This window comes from Gadus morhua, chromosome 21 (assembly GCF_902167405.1).
Source record: "Gadus morhua chromosome 21, gadMor3.0, whole genome shotgun sequence".
Taxonomy (NCBI): domain Eukaryota; kingdom Metazoa; phylum Chordata; class Actinopteri; order Gadiformes; family Gadidae; genus Gadus; species Gadus morhua.
In genome coordinates this window covers 10571633-10592190 of record NC_044068.1, presented here as the reverse complement: position 1 = coordinate 10592190, position 20558 = coordinate 10571633, and the positions used below count along the sequence as shown (strand labels likewise).

The 20558-nt window shown below is 46.1% G+C and overlaps 2 protein-coding genes across 2 annotated transcripts; both read right to left on the bottom strand.

Annotated features, from left to right (window-relative positions):
- Positions 1 to 1559: 1559 nt before the first annotated feature.
- psmc1b (proteasome 26S subunit, ATPase 1b) lies at positions 1560 to 11720 on the bottom strand. Its single transcript, XM_030345546.1, has 11 exons — positions 11630 to 11720; positions 11055 to 11108; positions 10399 to 10495; positions 9209 to 9333; positions 8657 to 8842; positions 7586 to 7714; positions 7164 to 7260; positions 5750 to 5939; positions 4021 to 4172; positions 3211 to 3365; positions 1560 to 1897 (listed from the first exon to the last, which is right to left on the bottom strand). Exons 1-11 carry the CDS (start codon positions 11630 to 11632, stop codon positions 1763 to 1765), a joined length of 1323 nt encoding a protein of 440 aa, XP_030201406.1. The 5' UTR covers positions 11633 to 11720; the 3' UTR covers positions 1560 to 1762.
- A 1833-nt stretch (positions 11721 to 13553) lies between these two features.
- On the bottom strand, positions 13554 to 20282 carry kcnk13b (potassium channel, subfamily K, member 13b). Its single transcript, XM_030344405.1, has 3 exons — positions 19292 to 20282; positions 16263 to 17125; positions 13554 to 15287 (listed from the first exon to the last, which is right to left on the bottom strand). The coding sequence occupies exons 1-3, from the start codon at positions 19638 to 19640 to the stop codon at positions 15132 to 15134; spliced, it is 1368 nt and encodes a 455-aa protein (XP_030200265.1). The 5' UTR covers positions 19641 to 20282; the 3' UTR covers positions 13554 to 15131.
- Positions 20283 to 20558: the final 276 nt, after the last annotated feature.

Below are 20558 nucleotides of genomic sequence, written 5' to 3'. Positions count from 1 at the left end.
GCAGTACGAAAAATCATGAAAACTATGATTTACCAAGAGTTTAGGCCTATATTTCCAACTGTCAAATTTAAACATTTAAGCAATTGTCACCTTTGATTGTTTTTAATATATTGGACAGCAATCACTAAAAAACTAAAACCGTAGTGTAATGTCTTAAAAGTCATTCATTAGAATTAGAAAAATCAAAATAAAACAAGCTATTTTTTGAGGCTATGCCCTAAACCTTATATTCCATTTGACATATTGGTGTGTCTTGGAACAATTGTAACGCACAAACATTAACTCGAAGAAACATGCTATGTCTGAATGCTCAAAGGTTTAAGGCAGGATTTGTGTGATAACATGTATGCTATAACCCTAACCCTATGAACGAGTAGCCTTGGAGAACGCTCAGACAAGCTACTGATGGCCTGTGGTGTGTGTTTGCTCTCATTCAGCCACATTAAATCATACACCACTTCGCTATAACAACAAGTTTCGAGTGTTGTACTCCCATGTCCGCAACATGTTTTTCTCCCTCTTTTCCCGTTTGCGTAACTGGCTGCTGAAGTGTGAGTGGTGGTTGCAGTTGGAGCGCGTGACTGATTTAATAAGGTGGTGGGGAGAGCAGAGAGGAGGGAGGATGGAATGGTGGGGGGAAAGGGGGTCTGCGGCAGGCGCATTCCCACTGAAGCCTAAATGGGGGGGGGGGGGGGGGGGGGTCCTTCTAAGTGGCTGGAAGCCTGCAGCATTGGGGCTGCTTTCTGCTGAGCACCCAGTTACACATGGCTCCACATCAAATGGAATTAAATCAATGTTGGTTTTCCTCCCCGAGTGTGTGGCGGACTGAAATCCGTTGCAAGCACGCACACACACACACACGCGGGGCCGGGCGATTTAGCTGGATTAAGATCCACACGCCTGGAGGGCCTGAAAGGTTTGTTGTTGCTTGACAACACGAAATTCAAGTAAAAACGATGTACTGTAATTTGGAATACAGTGGCGATTGTCCTGTTTGTGAAATGCAGAAATGCTTCTGCATTTCATGGTAATACAGTATAATGCCAACCAAGTGAGCTAGATGCTTGTCAAAGCCAAGCTGAGAATTTGCCGTTAGTTAAAAAGCAGATACATGCCTGCCTCTTGTACACAGTTCCAGTGAAGTTTAGTCTAATTAACTGTATGGATCTTAACAGGTCCATTTAATTAGTCTCACTAGACCAACCTCCACACAGCACTTTGATGTTATTGTTCTATACCTCTCGCATCTATGCAAGCTGAATTAATGAATTATCAGGTCGTTTGTGCCCATCTATACCAAAGAAGGACCTTGAGATGAAAAAAATCCAAGTAAAAGTTGGTTTTATACCTTGACTCCACTGGAGAAGCCAGAGGGACAGAACCTTGTACCGTGCCAATGTTTTTACAAATTACTTTGTGATTAAATAGGCAAGGAGGAGAGCCACAAATCCTTTTTACAACCCTCGACAGATGCTGGCCATCTCCTTTGGTGGGTGGTACGGCACTGCAAGCCAACAATGTAGAAGTAAAACAAAGAATAACGAATCAAAAGATCTTTACAGAACCAAATGTTTTTTTATTTTTTTATTTGTCATAAGTAACGGTAACAAGAGAGTGGGGGAGGGGGTGAAGACAGACATTACATGCACAAAATATATCAAAACTCTCTCTTGAGCACACCGCCTCTCGTCTCCTCTCTCACTCACACACAGGGCCGGGGGGGGGGGGGGGGGGGGGTTGAAATAGGGTGACAGGTCAGAGGTTAGAGGTAGAGTCCCTCCGGTGTTCCCTCCTGCTTCTTGTAGAGGACGTTCTCCTTGGACTTCTTGAAGTCCTCGTTGGTAACCTTCATGCGGCGCTCCCGCAGCGCCATCAGCCCCGCCTCCGTGCAGATGGCCTGGGGAGGGAGAGAGACGGAGAGAGACAAAGGGAGGGAGAGAGAGAGAGGAACAATGTCAAACTGACTCAACAGTTCAGAGTCCTCTGATGAACCTTGACCACGACGGTGTGGGCCTTCAGCACGTCGGTTGTGATGACTAAATGATTTTATTATACTGGGAAACAACAAAAAAATATAACCCTCTTGCGGGTTAGAACACATGTCTGACATTTGAGGTCACGGAGAGGCAGAGAACGGGAAGCAAGAGGAAGACAGATAACATGAATAAGCACTGGAAAGTGCTGAGTCCTTGTTGCCTCGATCGTGTCGTCCATAAAATGGGAGCTCAACCGCTGGATCACGTTGTGACACGCGGCCATTACAGATGAGACATGATTGGGTTATGATAGGCAACAGTTGCTGCTGAAGTGCATCATCATCGACCAATTCGCTTGGTGAAAACGGCTGATTTGACAACCCCTCGCTAACGACATATCCCTGGTGCTGTTCCATGAGACGCCACATGAGGGCAGCATTGGGGCGGTGTTGAGGAGGGGGACGGAGAACAGCAGGGCGCTCTCGAGCTGGGTTTGCACTTCGATTTTCTCCTTCCCACCAAATTAGAATCACACGCAATGGAATAATTAAACGGTGACAAAGCAACAGTGAAACCGAGACGGCTGTGGCTAGGGAGCGAGCGTTTGAGAAGCATCGACTATAAATACATTGGGTTAGAATGTCTTACTAGTCGGATACAGCAAATTAAGTGTCATTCGATAATAAGTCAACTTCACTTTGTGAATTGATAGCAGATTCCAGGTTGAGCAAGACCCCCGCCCCCCAGTGTTTAGAGACAACCCCTGTGAGAAATTATGGCCTCAATTTCACAGACAATAAAAGCCCTGCCTGAGCATGTTTATTTCACCCATGGTGGAAGGCAGGGCTCCATCACCCTCGCCTGGCCCACATGGGCCGTTCATTTATATTGTAAAGGCTGCGGTTCCTTTTCAGAATAAAAGTTGACGACATAATGAGTTCACGTCCATCTTCTGCCGTGACGCAGCAGCGGCTCACAGCTTCCAGACTGTTTAAAGTGACTCTGACATCGGCTGGTTTACCAGGGCTCTGTTCACAGCAAACAACACTCATAAAAAGGTCTTTATACTTTATGAAAGGCACAATAAACAAGAGAAATAATGGGATCGATTATTAGAAACACTCAGACCAGGTCTCGTATAAAATCACTCAATCGCTCTCTTGGGGGGGGAAGGGTGTTCGACGATGGCGGCCGGGTTAATGAAGGAAAGCTCAACGCCTTGGCCCATCAGTACCTTGATGTCGGCTCCTGAGAGATCGTCTTTGGCCAGGATGAGGTCATCCAGGGTGACGTCATCGGCCACAGTCATGCGGCTGGTGTGGATCTGGAAGATCCTGCGCTTGGTCTTCTCGTCGGGCAGCGGGAACTCGATCTTGCGGTCGATTCTCCCTGAGGACGAAACGATACAGAAAACAACTTCAATATTCATCACATGCGTGACGCCAAAATATAAATTTCAACATTTTGTTTGGGTTATACTCTGCCGTCTAGATAACGTAGTTATTTATTCACAAAGCCGGTCTCTGGCTTGGGCTTAAGTAACGGCGTAAGTGGTACTCAATATACCCAAGCGAATAATAACGGTTGAATATCTGCGTTAAGTGCTCGTTTGGGCCCAGCGCAAGTGATGGAGAAGCGATGAGACTGATGTTCATGTTCACCGCCGTTCCGTGAATGGAAGTGCGCCATTTACAACTCCTGCTTAATAAGCGTGGCAGGAGGAAACACTTTAAAACGGATTAGTCCGGAGATGGCATCGTCGCTCTTTTACATGCCGTGTCGTTGAAAATGTTGCCGAGCGCTTTGTGTAATTGTGATGGTGAAGGCATGAGATAGAGAGCAAGAGAAACAGTGTGAGAGAAAGATTAAATTGGAGACAGAGGCTAATGGAGAGAGATGGACAGGTCAGAGAGAGTGACAGAACGAATCTCAGAACGAAAGTGAGGAGAGAAGAGTCAAACACTGAGCTGGTCTAAGAGATGGACCCAGGGCCTACGTCTACGTGTGCGCTCGTGCGTGTGTCAGACGGGGATGGGCCAGTGACCTGGTCTAATGAGCGCAGGGTCCAGGGTCTCTATCCTGTTGGTGGCCATGATGACCTTGACGTCCCCCCGGGAGTCAAAGCCGTCCAGCTGGTTGAGCAGCTCCAACATGGTCCTCTGGATCTCCCGCTCACCCCCAGAGTTGGAGTCGTATCTGGAACGAACACACACACACAGGACTGTTGGACACAACATACAGGGACACTCCAGCTGTGTGAGACAGTGATGGGGAGAGGGTAAAATACATTCAAAGTACATAGAAAGTCCTCCTTACAATGTAATTAACTCTGATTCGCTAGGTAGTTTATTCATTGCTTTGCAAATAATGCAATCGCCTGTCTGATTTGTATGAGACTGTATCCACGTGCAGTGTTTCCCACAGAAATTTTGGAGACTATGTGGGGGGGGGGGGGGGGGGGGGGGGGTATGGAGCGATTGTTGACGGGGGGGGGTGTATGTGGCGATTTTTTTTCCCAATGAGAGGGGGGGGGGTGTGGTATGGAGCGATTGTTGACGGGGGGGGGGGGGTATGGAGCGATTGTTGACGGGGGGGGGTGGTATGGAGCGATTGTTGACGGGGGGGGGGGGGGGGGTATGGAGCGATTGTTGACGGGGGGGGGGGGGGTATGGAGCGATTGTTGACGGGGGGGGGGGGATGTATGTGGCGATTTTTTTTCCCAATGAGAGCGACACGAAATTCGTCTGAGCAAAAAAAAAAATATATATATATATATGATAATAATAATAATTCATGTGCACGCATTCATGTGTGGGAAACACTGACGTGACTTTGGCAGTTGGCTGAGTGTGAAATATGTATGTGTGCATTTCTATCAACATTATCCTAGTAATAAATGTGTGGGACCAAATTGCTTTCCCCTCGAACTTAAAAGCGGTCGGACTTGTATCTGAAGTCTATATAAAGTGACTTTAGAGGTTAAGACAACGTGCTCAGAGCCACAAGACCCCATCTCTGCCCATACGACATGTCCTGCTGTCGACATCCCGGTCACACATCATCCAGTGGACCATTAGAGACCACCCCTCCGACGTCCTCCCAGACTCAGGGTTGATATTTGGCCCCGATGCCCCCTGCCCCCACACGGTTCAAACTGGTTATTAAACCAGCTAAGAAGCATCAGCCGCTCTTGTTGCCGAGTAGTATTAAATATTTCAACCTTCTTATGCCCGTGGCAACAAAACATCTGCCCTACCCACGCCGATTTTTAATACCGGACATCACACGGGGGGGGGGTCACACCCAGAATGTAGTGGGCGGGCACTGAGGACAACCATTAGCAGTAACAGCCAAATCATTTCTTGCCCCTCCGACCCACTCAAAAAAATAGCTCTATTTCCAGCTCCATCTAATACATGCAGCGGCAAGACTTCTACAGCTTCCACCTAAAGTGGTGTTATGTTGTTTTTAACTTTGGTTGCGAGTGTGAACCATTGACACCAGATGACGCAAGCACCGCACTCGGGTCGTCTGAAGTCTAGCACATGCTCCTGCTGTCTATCGCTCGATAGCTTCTTCTCATCTCACTCTTCCTCCCGAGTTGTCTCTTTCTCACCCTTTTAGCTTCCTCACAATCTTCCTTTCCCTCCTTCCCGAGGTCTTACTCCCTCTAACCATCCCCAACCACCTCTCTCTACGGCTCCAACGCTCTACCAGTAAGGCTAACCCACATCCCTCCGGGCACTCTACCCCAACCACCCCACTCTCTCTACCTCTTGGTTCCGATGGCGTCGATCTCGTCGATGAAGACGATGGAGGGGGCATGCTCCTCTGCCACCCTGAAGAGCTCTCGTACCAGCTTGGGCCCGTCGCCCAGGTACTTCTGGATTAGCTCAGAGCCTACCACACGCAGGAAGGTGGCCGATGTCTGATTGGCCACCGCTTTGGCCAATAGGGTCTTACCTATCCGGGGGGGGAGGAACCAAAAAGAAGATGGAATGATTCAATGTTCTGAAGTTGAATCAGATTACCAAGTTTTAATGAAGGAACCTGTTGACAGTGGGATTCAATTTTACGTGATCTAAATGGAAAACGCTAATGGTCTGAAGGGCTTTGATGACATGATTCCAGTCTCATATGAGGGAACAAATGATCACATCACATTTTATTTGTTCATTACCGTCCTGCAATTTTTGCACGCGTTATGAATGATTAAGCAATTTTCTTAGATCTGCAGCGTGAAAAAAAAAAAAACACTGGTACAAGCAGCATAATGGGAAATATACTCTCACCTTCAAGATACATGCCTTTTAAGGTATTTATTAAATGACTAACAAAGGCATAACACAACAAAATAATAGCTCTTCTTCTGTGTATGATACCATAGAGTAAAATACAATGAAGCACCACGCACGCAGTAAGGGAGCAGACAGTGTAGTTAACGATGCCCACCGAGCATCACCCAACCGCCTCGGAACTTTAAGCTCCTAATTATCGTTGGCACCAGGGGTCGGCATGGCAACCGATTTCAGAACCCCTTGAACAGATGGAATACATGGCCGCCTAATGAGATCCAGCCCTGATCCGTTCATCACACCAATAAGATGCAACCCTCGGAAAGTTTTTCGGTGTACCATATCCGTTTGAATCCTTTCTGTGTCGCGTCAGCGGAACACGTTGACAACAGCGTTAAGAGTGCGCGGGCGTCGGCATGCGACCCGGAGGTAGCTCTAGGCGGGCGCCGCCGCCGCCTCGTGTTTCCCGGCGCGCTGGCCTTTAAAGAAGGTCTTCGCTGGCCCGTTGGCATTTAGCCACGCTGTCAAAGCTGCCTGGCGTCATTTCAATGTCCTGTTTTCATCTGACACAGGAGACGCTACGCCGACGCGAGGGCTGATAGATGATAATGACGGTAATGTACAGTGACTAAGATCCTGAGACCAGACAAGGTTGTCCCCCTCTGTGCTACATTTGCCGCAAAACGGTGCCGGTTCAGAAAAAGTACATTTCTGCGCCATGTGTGATAACATTATGACAATCTGACAAATGACAGTATTATTTGGAATCATTAATATCTTAATAGTGACCATTTTCCAAATCAGATTCCAAGAATGAGATGCCCATAAAGGTATCAATCTAGAAACCGATTGACATCCTGTCAGAGTAAAGGTGAAAGTATTTAATCCTGACCTGTGCCCGGTGGTCCGTACAGGATGACTCCCTTGGGGGGCTTGATCCCCATCTCTTCGTAATACTCTGGATGTGTGAGGGGCAGCTCCACAGACTCCTGTGTGTCGTCAGTTCAAACATGCATCCATTAACACCAAGATCGAACCAATCAATAACAATGGCAATGCAAATTAAACTGCAGTTTTTAATCACAAAGTCCTTATAGACCAGTTGATGTTTGTTTTCAGGGTAGTCAAATACATAAAACATAGCTCAGTCGTAGAGCATGGCATGAACACTACCAGGGTTATCGGCTCGATTCCCAATGCGGTCGTCAATGCTAGGAACTCATGCACTCACAGTAATGTGCTTTGGCTGAAAGCGCCTACGAAATGCCATATTTTAAGATAATAGTAATACGTTCATAATCTGAATAGATGTACCTTGATCTCCTGGATCTGATTGTCTAGCCCGCCGATGTCAGCATAGGTCTCCTGGGGAGCTTTCTCCACCTTCATCACCGTCACCAGGGGGTCAGTGTCGTCCATCAGTACCCCAATGACAGCATGTACCTACAAAACACACACACACATTATGTACCACACAAAACCCCAATAACATACACACCATTCAAACACTGTTAACGGTTAAGAGGCGAAACAGATCTATAACATGAGCTTGCAGAGTCCTCTGGTTCCCACGCTATAACCCTGATGCCTCCCATTATGAGTACCCCGACCCGGTAGACACTAGTGGTGAAACGGATCAGTGTGTCCACGGTTCGGTTCAGATAACCGTTTTGGGCCTCGGTTTCGGATACGGTTCGGATTAGGATCATGTCCGTGATAGTAAAAAGGCAGACTTTTTTTTGACGGAGGGTTTGGGGGAGTAACACAAAAATGAATGAGACCCCCAGGCTATTTGCAATGTGTTAATTGACTGCAATCAGACAACCTGCAAGGCTTTTTTGTGCAATAAATGTTCCCCTAAATGCATTTGAAAACATGGTGCACTGAGTGTAACATGTAAGGGATAACGGCCGACGAGGCTTAGAACTCTGGCGACGAGCGCAGCATGAAGCCAGAGTTGCCTCTACCTGTCCATTATTTCCATCGAACCGGTAGACCTCGAAGGCCGTTATCCCGCTTATCACCCGTTTGTATTTATCTCCCGTATATTTAGAATATAATTGTATCAATTACTTTCTTTAAATTTAGGAATCGTTTAAAGCCCAGTTTGTTTTGAACGCTGACAGGCTGAAGGGAGGGGCGGGAAAAGTCTCATTGGCTTGGGCAGCACTGGAGAGAATGCATTCCGCTGGGTCCTAAACACCCTTTGGTATCGGACGTAGGCTACAGTAGGCAAAATACGCTACATAAGGCAATGCCTTCATGAAACCGAAATCCGCGGATCTCCAGAATGCTCCGAACTGTGGTAAACGAACCGAACGGATTCGGATACACTTCGAATCCGCTGCAGGCCTAGTAGACACCCCCCCTCGGGCAGCCGGTCACCTTGTGGTTGAGCAGCACGGAGCAGCCGGGCTCCAGCAGGTCTTTGTCTACGAAGGACAGGATGCTGACGTAGTGCTCCGAGCCCACCGAGGTGGACACGATGGCATGGTTGTCATCGATGATCTCCTCCAGCGTGCCCACCGACATAGGGGTCCCACGCAGGTCATCCACCTTTGACCTCTCTTCCTGGGGTGAGAGGAGAGAGAGATAGACAAGGTGAGGGACCTTACTGGTTAATGGCCTTTTGACTGCTCTCGGTTCCCTTTTAAAAAAAAACACTCTCATCAATGTGGCACAATGTGCACCATAGCAACAGTAACTAAGCGCCCCAGCAGACCTCAAATAGATCACAATGGTAAACCAGCGTGAGAGCTTATATAAATATAATTAAAAAGAGATGGTTGTCATTTCTAAAGCTCAAAGGAAAACACCTATAGTGAACCAGTGAATGGCATGAATAGTGAGGATGGTTGTAGAATAAAGGCTAGCAGAGAGACGAGAGAAAGACGGGAAGCATGGATGGAGAGTGAAAGGAGAGGGGGCGGTGCTAACCTCCTGCTTCTCCTCAAGGGGCTTCATCTGCTCCTGGTTCCTGATGAACTCCTCCTCCATCAGCAGGTAGTCCTTGATTCTCTCCTGCTTCAGGAGCTTCAGGCGGCACTGGGTGTGAGGGGTGACTGAGGGGGGACAGATGGAGAGAGGGGCACAGAGAGGGTGGACATGGTGGATGTTTTTTTTTTTTTCTCCCTTCCTAATTTCCATCCAGCTTGTTTAAAACCAATCTTTGTAGACGCATATTCTAGCTGACCCAATTCCACCCTCAAGGGCTCCAACGTGCTTCCTATTTGATGCGATTTTAATGAATATTACATTGACCATCATGGCTTTTATTTTTACATTGCAACCATACACACAACGACGGCGCTGTCAACCACGCACAGCGACAGCGAGCTTGTCGGGAATCGTTAGGGTTAAACGTCCTGCTCAGGGAAACCTCGACACTCCGGGGAGCGAACCAGAAACCTTAGTCAACCCGCTCTAGCTCCTGCTGCCCTCTTATTTTTTTAACCGGAACAACTTGGTATTATAACGTAATCTATCTTCCTCTACCACAGGGGGTATATCATTAGTACATTCATAATAACAACAGTGTAGATGTGTTTTTTTTATTAAAGGTAATAAGATGCGGCAGAATCTACCGCAAAATGCAAAAGAATAAACGACACAGCAGGAACAAGGAAAATTTAAAATAGTAATGACTTCCAACATCCACCCAAAGCCTGAGCCAGTAATCCCCAGAGAAAATAAGCATGTACGATACATTATGCAGAGTGAACATTTCTCTGGTTTAAATCCAGGTAGGTAACAGGATGGCTATTATTATAGTACACACAGTGAAGCGATTCCGCTTCCATGGAAACAGCAGGAGGGAACGCGTGGGCAAAAGCACAAGCTAAGCCTTAGTTCATAAGAAAACACAGAGAGAAACAATCGCAAAACACAAACGCACAAAGAAAACGAATGCTTGCATCCTCAGAGCGCCAAGTACTGAGGGGATGGAAATTCCGTTTTTTCTGTCATATCACACTTCTTTATAAGAAAAAGCCAACTATACTATTGCAAGGGAAATACACCTGCCCGTTACAAACACAACTCAACAGTCAATACTGTTGGATTCAATATCGATTACTTCTTAGAAAGGCTCATTTAATGCTTTTTACTTTTAAAAATGTGTTCCTTACCTAATGGGAGTTTGCTGGCAGCGTCGGGTCCCTTTGTCCTCTTCTTCTTCTTGCCAACTCTGGTGGGAATGGGAGGCTCATACTTCTTCTTCTTCTCCTGCAAGGAGAAGTACAGGCAAAGATATCAGATGACAAGAAAACATCTCTATCTATACAATGAGAAGGACAAGGCTCAGACTCCTACATGTGTAACCACAGGTCAATAGATTTGGAACCCCGAGCACTTAATAGTGATAACGAGAGTACTAATTTGGCAAAGAGAAATTAAGCGTAATAATGACATTAATTCACACGTCTTTGTCCAATACATGAAGCATATAATCAATGCAAGCAGCTGGAAGCAGTTCTCTCCTGAAATGATTATTGTTAATTTTAAATTTATTGAAAAAGATAAGATTTTTATTGCTTTTCAATATTGTAAGAAATCAAATTTCAAAGCAACACGAAATAGGCCTAATTGTACAACCAGACATTCGATCAAACGAAGAAATAAATAAAAACTGCTTGCGGTTAAGTCAGTGGATCATTTGGTGATCCTGACCAATTTAAAATGAAATAACGCATGGTAACATTAAGAGAAGAAGCTTCAAAACAATTCCTCACAGTCAATCATACACTTTACAAACGCATCGACAACTTCACTGTTTTTTTTTCACCTTGTCATCCTTCTTTCCTCCCCCCGGACCGTGGCCTCCACTCTGGCTCTGACCCTGAAACAAAATACATCGATAATCTGTAAATGCATGTACAGTACTGACAATATAGTATGAATTTGCTTTTTGTTGATGACCGTTGTGTTAACAAACATATGAACACCGACATATTAGCCAACTCACGTCGCTTAGCTATAAAACTCCATTAGCTTGTTTATGAGTGGCTCGGACAGACATTATTTGTACATGGATGACATTTACATACTAATAATATGTTGAGTGAACTGCAACTACAAGAGGATATAACATGGGCTATAACTTATTAATCGACAGTCGGTGCTTTGGGACGTTTTATCCGTTCAACCGGGTAGCAGACAGACGTAACGTTAGCTGATAATGAGCTAGCGAGTTTTCGCACACACTATCGCACATAATTCACATCTGAAACTAAAATCCAACCCCTGGACGTTCGCAATGAAAGAATACAACGATCCGTTAGAATAATATACAGAATTGCAGCAAAAAAATGCGTTTTATTGGAATGAGGCTATGAGCTTGAAAATTGCTTGCTCACTTACCATTGTTTCGTGTCGCTTTTCAGTGACGTCAGAACGACCGTACGGAACACTGCATAGGACAAACTGTCTCACCGCGCCACAAACAAATCATGTGAAGCAAACTTGTGGTGAGCCGACGAACGCCTTGTTGACTTGTACAGTCGCTTAGCAATCAGGTAGGAATCGTATAATCAGAAACTGCTGCGATACCTTCTTTTAATTTAGATGTGAAGGTTTTATAAATTTTGGTTTTAATCTGCATATGAAAGTTATTTAAGTTACACAGGGAAAGTGACATTGTATATATGAGAACATGCTATGTAAGGCTTTATTTGACATTGTACATACTTCTCCCACCAAGCACGTAATTATATTGCAGGTGCCTAAACTATCTATCAAATAATATCTGAATGTACACAACTTTATTTACCCGCAATTTAGCAATATTAAAATAGTTAGGCATTCCATCGGTTGGACTAACAAATTGTAGTTGACGGTGTTACCTGTAGGAAGTGTAATATAATGCTACAGATAGGCCTACAGTATTTTCTCATAAATAATTGTTAAGCATTAGGATTTTCAAGTTGAGTTGTGTTCTCCATTTTACCTTTTCATGTCCGGAATAGTAAAGCTTTTCCAGGACAGTAAATGTATGATTGATATTTAACACAGACAGATTACCGAAATTGGTAGATTTGAATTTATTTGTCAACGTCCACAGTACAGAACTGTACCTTTTAGTGGAAAATGTACTCAACAGTTGAATATGCAGTTTTACATTTTGCTCTAGAGGAATTGCAATATGCCCTAATTAATTAAGATTCTCGAGTCTTAATCAAATTAAAATTTTGAATAATTTATTCTACAAAAACAGACAACCCCTATAATCCTCAAAATCTAATATTTGCATTTCTTCAGCCCAAACCATTCGTGAAACGTTCTGGCAGAACCTTCCTTTTTATTTTGAGAGCTGTCAAAATATCAGTGTTTCGGTTCTCAAAGGTAATCATACATTGTGGTACAGCTGTTCCGTCGGATGCATTGCAGTTTGGAAGAGCTCTATTGCTTCTTTTTTAAATGTTTGCATGTCTTTGTTTTTCTCTCAACAGGTCCAACTGGTGAAGAAGATGGCACACAAGGCAAGGAGATCAAGATCGCAGGGTATTTTATTTCTAATTACAATGAATGATTTCACAGAACGTGAAGAACAATGGCGTTCTGTTACATCATTCTCTAAATCCCAGAATGTTGTTAGAATAATTCCGTAGTGTTTCCCCTACGATTTCCTTCCAGCAGCGTGGCTGACGTCTATGTGAGGGGCACCATGTTGATGTGCGTTTGCACGGTGCAGATGTGCGTGGAAGCAGCGAGGCTTTAGTGGGATATATGATTCCAGTCGGGCTCTGTTGCAAGCCCACAGAAATGGTACAACCATATAACAAACATTCAGCATGCAACCCGACTTTATGCGCAAGCCACAGTTTTTGGGAATTAACAGTATTCAGGCTGCAATTTGTAGCCCCCCCCCCCCCCCCCCCCACACACACACACACACACAGCGTTGGTTCCGGATACTAATGCTGTGTGTCTCACAATCAAACATGAACTTACTAAGTCATTCGTTGTTTTTATTTTTCTCTTTATGCTTCCTAAATGTAGTCTTAATCCATTTCCAGTGAATAGTGAAAAAACACATAATGACACAGTAGGTGGCATCATTTGTTTTTTCACTATTCACTATTTATTATTCAGCAGTACTTTTCTGCTGGCAGTATTTTTCCACTTTATTTCTCTATTGACAGTACTACAAATGTTACAATTGAGCAGTAGGGGGCATCTATGAAATATAGTGCCTTAAATAAAGCAAATAGCATTTGAGGGGGCAATTTTTGTATTATTAAAAATAATACCTATATATTAAATAATATCGTAAATGAAATAATACTTGCGATACTATATATGCATTTATTCAATTAAATTTGCATGGCTGATTACAGTGATGCCAGTTGTCGAGTGGCGGGGCTTTGCCACTGGATTCATGAAGGAAGGAAACACTGCTAGTAATGATCGGGTTTGACAGCTTGAAAGAAGCGATTCACAGATGCCTTAATGGAGAATTAATTACAATTACCCTCATTGTCTATTATTAGTAAGCAATTACAGACAACATTGTAGCCTTATTATATGCATGGAAACGGTTTGCTGAATATGTGATTGTTCAGGTTAGGACATATGATATTACATCTTCTTTATTCCTGCTGTCAGGGCAGTGTGCTGGTTGCTAATCATAGGACTGTACTTCCAACTTCCATCACCTTTGCTGTAGTGTGATTCATATTAATACAAGACAATTTCTTGAAGTATTATCAATGTACTGCCCTCGCTATTGATTATGTATGTATCTAAAGACTCAACTAGATTAATAGAATCGGAACCATTTTACGATGGTGGGAAACATATTTAACCACTTTTATCGTAACGTGAGCTGGTGGAAGAGGCCCCCTAATAGAAAGTCCAGACATGGAGAACATGAGCCTGATAACTGAGCCATATGCAACACTGTGACCCCTCATTAATGTACAGTGAAGCAGAACAGCAAAGTGCAGTGTTTCGTACAATAAGTCTCGCTTTGCATTGGAATATCGTCTTCTGTGCCACTAACTAGACCAAGAATGGGTCCTTCTCTGTGTGTGTTTCTGTGTTCTCGGTGCTAGGTTAGCTTTTCAGAACAAGGGAAGATGGTGTGACCTTCGGTCTGATTTCCTGGTAGTTTACGAAGGGAGGATAATGGAGCCCTTTGGCTCGCACGCACCTGTCCAGTAGAGTCCTGAGTGAGCTCTCTAGGCTGCACAACTGTACTCTCACGTGAGTGCGATCTGTGTGTTAATCGTTCCATTCACCCCACCCTAAATCGATGCTTGATATTGTTGAGGGAAAAATATTCCTCATTTGTGTTTATAAGATACTGCTTAACATCGCCATTTATTAGACGTTTTATTGGTTAGTGGATACAGAGAGTAACATAGATAACAATTTTCAGAGTATGTTTCTAATCTTAATGTTTGCGTCATCCAGTCTGTACAGCTCAGACGCAAGGGCTTCTGCAGGCATCTTTTATTTTATTTATATATATATATATTTATCACCATGGAAACAGAATCCTTAAAGACACAACATTCCGGATCCAGGTGTGCTCATCCAGGCGTTCACAGACCGTGTTCGCAGAGCCTGTATGAGCCGTCCATGTTGGATTCTACAAGCAGAGCAGCGTGAGGCAGGTCACAAGGCTCCTCAGTGTCAAGCAGTGGAAGGACAAGCGTAGTTATTTGTTCTTATATTCACCACGTCCACACCAATGGCTAATTTTTCAATTACTCCCATCGCCCCCTCAGCTCCCCTCGTCTCCCCTCGTCTCCCTCCCTCCCAAAGTCAGCGGCTGGTTGGGACAATACAATCTTGTCTTTCCCTTTTTTGTACATCCCATCTGTGAAGTGTGCTCCGTCCCCCCCCCCCCTCTGGGTCTCTATCTGTCCACGCTGGTCTCTGCCAGGCGGTTGTTCATGATGCCCAGGGCCCCGACACCACCGGAGAAGCCGTTCTGCCGCGAGCTGGACCCCGACGGCCGCGGGTGTCCGTTGGCCATCTCCGACAGCTGCTTCTGCATGAGGGCCAGATTCACCTGTTAGCAGACGGAGAGGGGAAACATAGACGAGACGCAGAGGAATCTGTCAGTTTCTAGACGAGACATGTGGAGAAAACGTACGTGATGCACGTCTATACAGAACGTCACTCATGACCTGTTTTACATTCACGTGGGATATGAATGCGTACGTGTGTTGATAGGGTGTTTAACATGGATGTCAACATATGGAGTGTTCCGTCACCCTGTTCAGTCCTAATTGCTGTTGAAGAGCACCGTTGTTGTTCTGAATGATTAGCAACACATTATGCACGGCCACGAGAGACTAATATCATCATTACGCCTACAATCACGTTTTCATTTTTTAAATTTGGTATTCCCTTGTGTACTGTGCCTTGGGTCTGCTTTCATTCGTAAATTTGAATGGAAACTGTGTTCTCGACTATTGTGGGAATGACACAAATGGTGAGATGGAGGAGGCAGTGGGTCTGATGCCTTGCGTTGAGTGCATTTCTTTACCCACTGGGCTGTGCCCAGTGGGTAACCCCCCTTTCCATTAGGGCTTTTTCTCTTCTAATATGGAAGGAGGAATTACACAACAGGCTATTGATGTAGCGTTCTTTGCCTAACAAACATTCATTCTGAGTGGTTGAAACTAGGGGAAAATGACTATTACCGGTATTCAAAGTGTCTTACAGTAGCTGCAGATACTCGTCGTCATGATGGAGCAGGTAGGACTTGGGGCTTTTTGCTCGAGGATGTGTACATTGGGGAATGAACCTAGTACCTTTCAGCGGGTAGATAAATACCCTGGACACCACACTCTGCCCTGTCGTTTCCACAGCTGTGAGTCAACAAGCTGAGCAAACGGTCCACAAAACAAAATTATAAAACGAAAGGACTGAAGTGACGGCTGCAGCTCACCAGACTCCCTAAGCCCCGTCCACCCAACCTCATCTCGCTCTAAGCCTCACCCACCCCACCCCAGCTCTATCCTTGTTCGCTATCTCTCACCTTATTGGCTGCCAAGAAGTCCCTCATGGAGATCATCTCGCCGGACATGCGGCGGCCCGTGTCGGTCTCGCTCTCGTTGGCCACGTCCGTCTCTATGGAGAGCTCCCTCCTGGCCCTCAGGTGCCCCGGGGCCACCACGTTCCTCCTGGGGTGGCGGTGGGGGCGGTGGGGCCCTCCTCCACCTCCCACCCCGCCACCCGCACCCCCCCAGCCCCAGCCGGGGAGGCAGCCGCAGCAGTGGCAGGCGGCCTCCATCCGGCCTAGCAGCCAGTTCAGCACTTGCTTGATGACGATGGAGATGACGTTGAAGAGCGAGTAGATGCAGCACACGCCCGTCAGGATGAACAGGAAGTTGCCCAGCCGGTAGGCGGCGGTGGCGTGGCCCTCGTAGGCCAGCCGCTGGCTGCTCACCATGTCCCCGAAGCCGATGGTGCTGAAGGCCACGAAGCAGAAGTACAGCGAGTCCAGGTAGGCCCAGCCCTCGGCGGCCGAGTACATCAGGGACGCGCAGCACGACACCACGACGGCGGCCACGCCCAGGATCAGCATCACGCAGTAGACGGAGGGCTTCCAGCCAGCTAGACCCTCGCCTCTCCCGCCCGCATCTCTCTCAACACCCCCGCCCCCTCCTCCTCCGACGCCGACGCCGGCGCTGCCCTCGGAGCCGCGGTGGTGGGCGGCGTGCGGGAGCACGGCCTTGTGCTGGCGCCGCTTGTGGCAGGTCTTGAGGACGAAGGCGATGACCGTGATGACGCGCTCCAGGAAGAGGTTGAAGAAGAGGATGGTGGCGGCGCAGCCGATGAGGCCGTAGAACATGAGGAAGACTTTCCCGCCGATGGTGGCCGGCGTGGTCATCCCAAAGCCTGTAGCGCACACACACACACAACCTCGTCTTTCATAGTTTCATTTGACATAATTGTTTCATAAACCTTCCTCAAACACTTGGGGGGTTGGGGAACGCATGGGTTCTCGGGAGATTGCTGACTGATGAGCTTTAGGTCATGGGGTCATGATACTCTACTGATTTGTAGCCGCAAGGTTCACTCAATGTAGCGTGGTTCCCTGCCAACTAATGTAACAGGCATTTAAGGGTAAAACGATGTGTGTGGCCTCGGCCCAAAGCGCATTCAACACCAGCCCTTTGACTCTAAGGAGTTTTATTGTAGGGTTGATTCATACCATGAATAATTCACTAACACAAATCGTAGCAGGCTGGCAGATTCTCGTTCTTCAGACCATTGAGTCGTTGCCGTGGTGTGGCTGAAGGGCTGCCCATCGCACACAGCAGGCTAAGGAGGAATGAGGATGCGTCTTTTTGTTCTTTCCCTGCCATAAGGCATCTCTAACCTTGAAGGTGATGGTAGAATATGTGTCTTTCCATCTCTCGTCTGCCTCTCTTTGTTGTCAACCCTGTCAATTTATTTCACATGATTCCCCCTCTTCTCTCTCTCTCTCTCTCTCTCTCTCTCTCTCTCTCTCTCTCTCTCTCTCTCTCTCTCTCTCTCTCTCTCTCTTCCTGCCTCTCGTCTGTCAGTCATAGTCTCTACAGTCATAATCAATTGAAACAAAGTGGCAGGGTGGTTTGGTAGAGGGTTATTACTGGTGGCTGGAGGGGATGGAAATGTCCTAAGCTCCAGCTGTGTGTCTGTACCTGAGTTGTGCTCCATTCTATTTTCATCCTTAAGAAATATGGTTACTAACACACATACACATCTATGCGCATAAACTTACACTTGTGGTTACATGCACACGCACACACACACACCAAGGTTACACGTGTCCTTGGGTGCAAACCACTTATCAAACCTAATCTTGCATAATTGAACAAAACACCCTTGTTCACTCACAGTCACACTGACATAAATAAACATCAGCAAGACACAATCTGAGCAGATTTTGATACAAACAATCCAATTTCGTTTCTTATTTTCTTGGTTTCTTTTGAACATTATGCAATGCAATCAGTTAAGACAAGCGGCAAATTCTGGCAAATTTTCATGAGATAGGCTACATGGTAACAAGTAGGCCTGCTCGCGGTGTCTTGAGCTAATTCAAATGTAAATCAGAGTTAACGGTTGTGATTCTATCTTCTCTCATATAATCCTTTAGGAAACATACGTTGTTTTAAAGATTCCAGAGCCTGTACCAGGAGAAAATTGGCTTTGCTGTATGTTGGTGGAAGGAATATTATTGACATATTTGATTAATGTCTACTTGCAGCGGAATGTGATGGCAACCCAAATCGAAGTCGTACCAAACACAGCCTAAATATCCGCCTTTTTACCCTAAGATTTCACGCTGATTGGCTTCAAATTAAATATGTATCTTTCTCGCTCATTCTCTTTCCTTATCTGTCTTATCTCTACCCCTTTCCTCATTTGTCTCGATTGAGGGCCCTTGTGTTTACGGATAGACCCAAACGAGTTAGGATATAAACGGATGTGTGTGATATGAAGAGTTGAATATTGACCGTGGAAAGGTCCTGTGACATAACTGCCTCTTTTTCGACTTGTTGCTGGGATACCGAGGAGCAGATAAGACGTGATTTCTTTGGTAATAAAAAAAAAACAACTAAAGCCGTCGCTCATTATCACAATGCAACCGAGTTCTACGAGAGTGCTGTTGCGACGGGGGCACTAATTGGCTCTTAAGAAAGTCCCTAATTGAGATGGCTTTTACCTCTGGTTCCACTACAATCATGGAACTGATTGCTTTCTATTCGTATTTTCGGTTGAAGAAAAGCCCTACCATTTTGGAACTTCATGAATTGTATTTTTTCTTTTTGCCTCCAACGAACCCATCCTTAAAAATAACGGCACAAATGTAAATATAAAATAAAATGATAAACAGAAAGTGTATGAATGAACCAAATCTCTTTATTTTTGCTACAACTTGACAAATTGATAAGCATCATATAGCCCCTACTTTTGAAAAAGTGAAACGTACGAGTCCCCGTGAAGACTTTATTTACGTTTTGTCTGTTTTTGCAAAAAATATTCTTGAATCGCATATTCACCATTATCTCTCACCTATGGTGGACACCACAGTACCGACGAAGTAGAACGCCCCGGAGAAGTCCCACCGCGGCCGGATGGTGTCCACGCGGATCCCTGCCACGTTCGCCTCCTCGTAGCTCCTCAGGAAGTTCCTGAGGTCCTTCCTGCTGAGGTTGTGCTTCAGGCTAAAGTGCTCGAACCTCTGCGTCCACCGCGCCTTTGCCTCGCGCTCCATGGGTTGCTCGAGCGCGGAGAAGACCGCCGCGCCGCACAGCAGATACACGATGATAAAGAGGGCCAGCAGCAGGAACCGTGCGTTGTCCTCGTTCAGCGGACCCACGCCGCCGCCGCCGCAGCAGCAACCGCTGCCTCGACACGCCATCAGGGCGAAGCGGTCACCGGGGGGCAGGTGAGAGACCCGTGATGAGAGACCTCACACCGCACGACGGCCGCACCGTTGGAACACGCGCGGTCACGTCGTCCGCCATCGCCCACCACTTCTGGAGGGAAACGCCAACAAACGCCATTTATGTTTTAATAGAGAGACCCAAGAGAAACAAACAAACCAAAAAGGAAAAATATACCCCTGTTCTGATAGATGAAACTAAAACAAAGCGGATCACAGCACCAACTCTCCATGATGTGCACTAGTTTGAACAGGTTTCCTTGCCGCAATAAGTCCAACTCCCGTCGTAAACAGGTAGTTCACTCCGTGCATACGGGTGCGTCGAAGTTTCGAACCGACTCATCGGTTCCCCAAAGTTGGTCTGAACTGTTTGCGTCGATGTGTCGATCGCTCGCGTGCAGCTGCCACCTTTGGCACCGCAGAGTCGTGTGGTCCGTGACGGTCCTCCTCCTCCCATCCCTCTCTCCGACCGAGTCTCCAGAGGAGCGCACGTTTTACGCACGCGATAGCTTTCGTGTAATGAATTTGGAGGCGCTGCTGTCACTTAAAACACATTTGATTAGTATTTAAATTTGTTTTCTCATTCTCATCTCGTACTTATCTCCCTTGAAGGCACTTTTAAGTCATAATTGACTCAATACTTGGTACGCCTCCGTGTTAAAGTAGCCTCATAGGCTAGATACGCACATTGGAAAACGCCTGATTATTCTCAGCATGGTTTAAGGAGGCGCTAACTTGGGAGGGCCGATTTTGCCTTCCGAGCTGGATCGATATTAGTTGACCTTTCCACGGGGGGCTTGAGGAATTGAAGGCTGCGTCTGCGCCCACCATAGGGAGGACTTGAGCAAATGTCACCGCGGAAAGAGGGCTCCAAATACATTATTCAAAAATCCA

Excerpts from the sequence above, each read along its gene's own strand:
- psmc1b (XM_030345546.1), bottom strand. Across the intron at positions 8,843-9,208 it reads CCCTTGAGGAGAAGCAGGAG|GAAGAGAGGTCAAAGGTGGA; the intron begins GTTAGCACCGCC and ends CTCTCACCCCAG. Across the intron at positions 7,261-7,585 it reads ATCAGATCCAGGAGATCAAG|GAGTCTGTGGAGCTGCCCCT; the intron begins GTACATCTATTC and ends GACGACACACAG.
- kcnk13b (XM_030344405.1), bottom strand. The coding sequence starts at position 19,640 with ATGGCGTGTCGAGGCAGCGGTTGCTGCTGCGGCGGCGGCGGCGTGGGT. Across the intron at positions 17,126-19,291 it reads TACTGTGGTGTCCACCATAG|GCTTTGGGATGACCACGCCG; the intron begins GTGAGAGATAAT and ends TGTGCGCTACAG. Across the intron at positions 15,288-16,262 it reads ACTTCTTGGCAGCCAATAAG|GTGAATCTGGCCCTCATGCA; the intron begins GTGAGAGATAGC and ends GTCTGCTAACAG.